The sequence below is a fragment of the Malania oleifera genome, chromosome 6 (genome assembly GCF_029873635.1).
Source record: "Malania oleifera isolate guangnan ecotype guangnan chromosome 6, ASM2987363v1, whole genome shotgun sequence".
Classification (NCBI taxonomy): domain Eukaryota; kingdom Viridiplantae; phylum Streptophyta; class Magnoliopsida; order Santalales; family Ximeniaceae; genus Malania; species Malania oleifera.
Genome location: NC_080422.1, coordinates 97,172,134 through 97,173,328, shown reverse-complemented (window position 1 = coordinate 97,173,328; position 1,195 = coordinate 97,172,134). Strand labels below are relative to the sequence as shown.

Sequence of the window (1,195 nt, the reverse complement as noted above, 5' to 3'; positions counted from 1 at the left end):
ATAGGTAAGCAAATAAACCTAATTGGGATCATTGGGAGTTGTGTCTTTGCACACTTATGGAGAACCCAAGGTAAGGGTAGTTTTTTTGTTTTTCATAGGATTGCTCAATATATTATGGAGTGGTAATTAAAATAAAAGAGAAGAATCAAAGTCTTGATTGATTAATTTCAAAGGTGATCTTAGGCTAATCAGGTAGCATCCGTTGGACGGTGTAAAGGGGTGCTAATTCCTTTCCTTTACATAACCGTATTTCCGAATCCGATTTGGTAATGTAGATTATGAACTATCAGTTTCCTTAGACTTAAGAGTCCAATGAAGTAGTAGTATATTAAATAAGTACTTTAACCTCATCTAGTGTTAAATATATTAATAGAGACTCCCTTGAATCATAGTTTAACCCATTTCTCATCTTATTTAAGATAAATTCGAGCTCGCCATTGGGTCCATGCAGGGATTTGGCCCCCGTACCTCAGGAGTTGACCCCTTCAAGACATTGCCACACAGACAATGTGACCCTCTAGAAGGAAATGGGCAGATAGGAACAGTCCCTGCCTTGGGTCTCAGCACCTGAAAAGCCAAGTGCTTTGGATTCCATTTCGATGTGTTGGTATGAAACACAACAATGACTTTGGCGCTGGTTCCATTAGCTCCAAGTAGCGGAACCAAGTAAGCTATTGTGGTGTGTGATGCGTGGCAGTAGAACATAGGATAGACATAGTGCTGGGCATGACTTACTACTATTGTATTCGTGGCCGCTATCTTTCTTATTGCTGGTGTAATGGAGAAATCCTGCCAATGGTTCTCCTCCTCGTTGGCCTCTGCTGACACAACTTGCAGAGTGTTTGTTCCGAGCTCTGAGGTGCTATAGACTATGGTCTCCAGTGATGTAGCACAGAAGCTGTCCTCTCTCTCCACTGCTGGTTCCTCACACTCGTCAATTGTCATCTTCGTTATCTTGGCTTCAGTTGATCTAGGCTAGACAGAATATTGGCTCAAGATTTTGGAAAAGTCGTTTGAGGAAAAGGGTCTTTTTGCAACTTCACGAGGTTAAAAATTTGCAGTAGTTGAAATTCTAGTGAGGATAAGGTTAAATTTTAGCAAAAGACATTCATCACAAAAAGATAGGGATCTTCCCTGAAGTTTCAAAAATCTTAAAAACTCTCCCTAAGTTTTCAAGAATTTTAGGACCTCCCTA

General features: G+C 40.4%; 1 protein-coding gene across 1 annotated transcript; it reads right to left on the bottom strand.

Moving 5' to 3' along the window:
• Nucleotides 1-414: 414 nt before the first annotated feature.
• LOC131158716 (BURP domain protein RD22-like) lies at nucleotides 415-945 on the bottom strand. Its single transcript, XM_058113577.1, has one exon. The coding sequence runs from the start codon at nucleotides 943-945 to the stop codon at nucleotides 415-417; it is 531 nt and encodes a 176-aa protein (XP_057969560.1).
• Nucleotides 946-1,195: the final 250 nt, after the last annotated feature.

What these genes read in the sequence shown, in the direction of transcription:
- LOC131158716 (XM_058113577.1), bottom strand. Translation starts at nt 945, where the DNA reads ATGACAATTGACGAGTGTGAGGAACCAGCAGTGGAGAGAGAGGACAGC.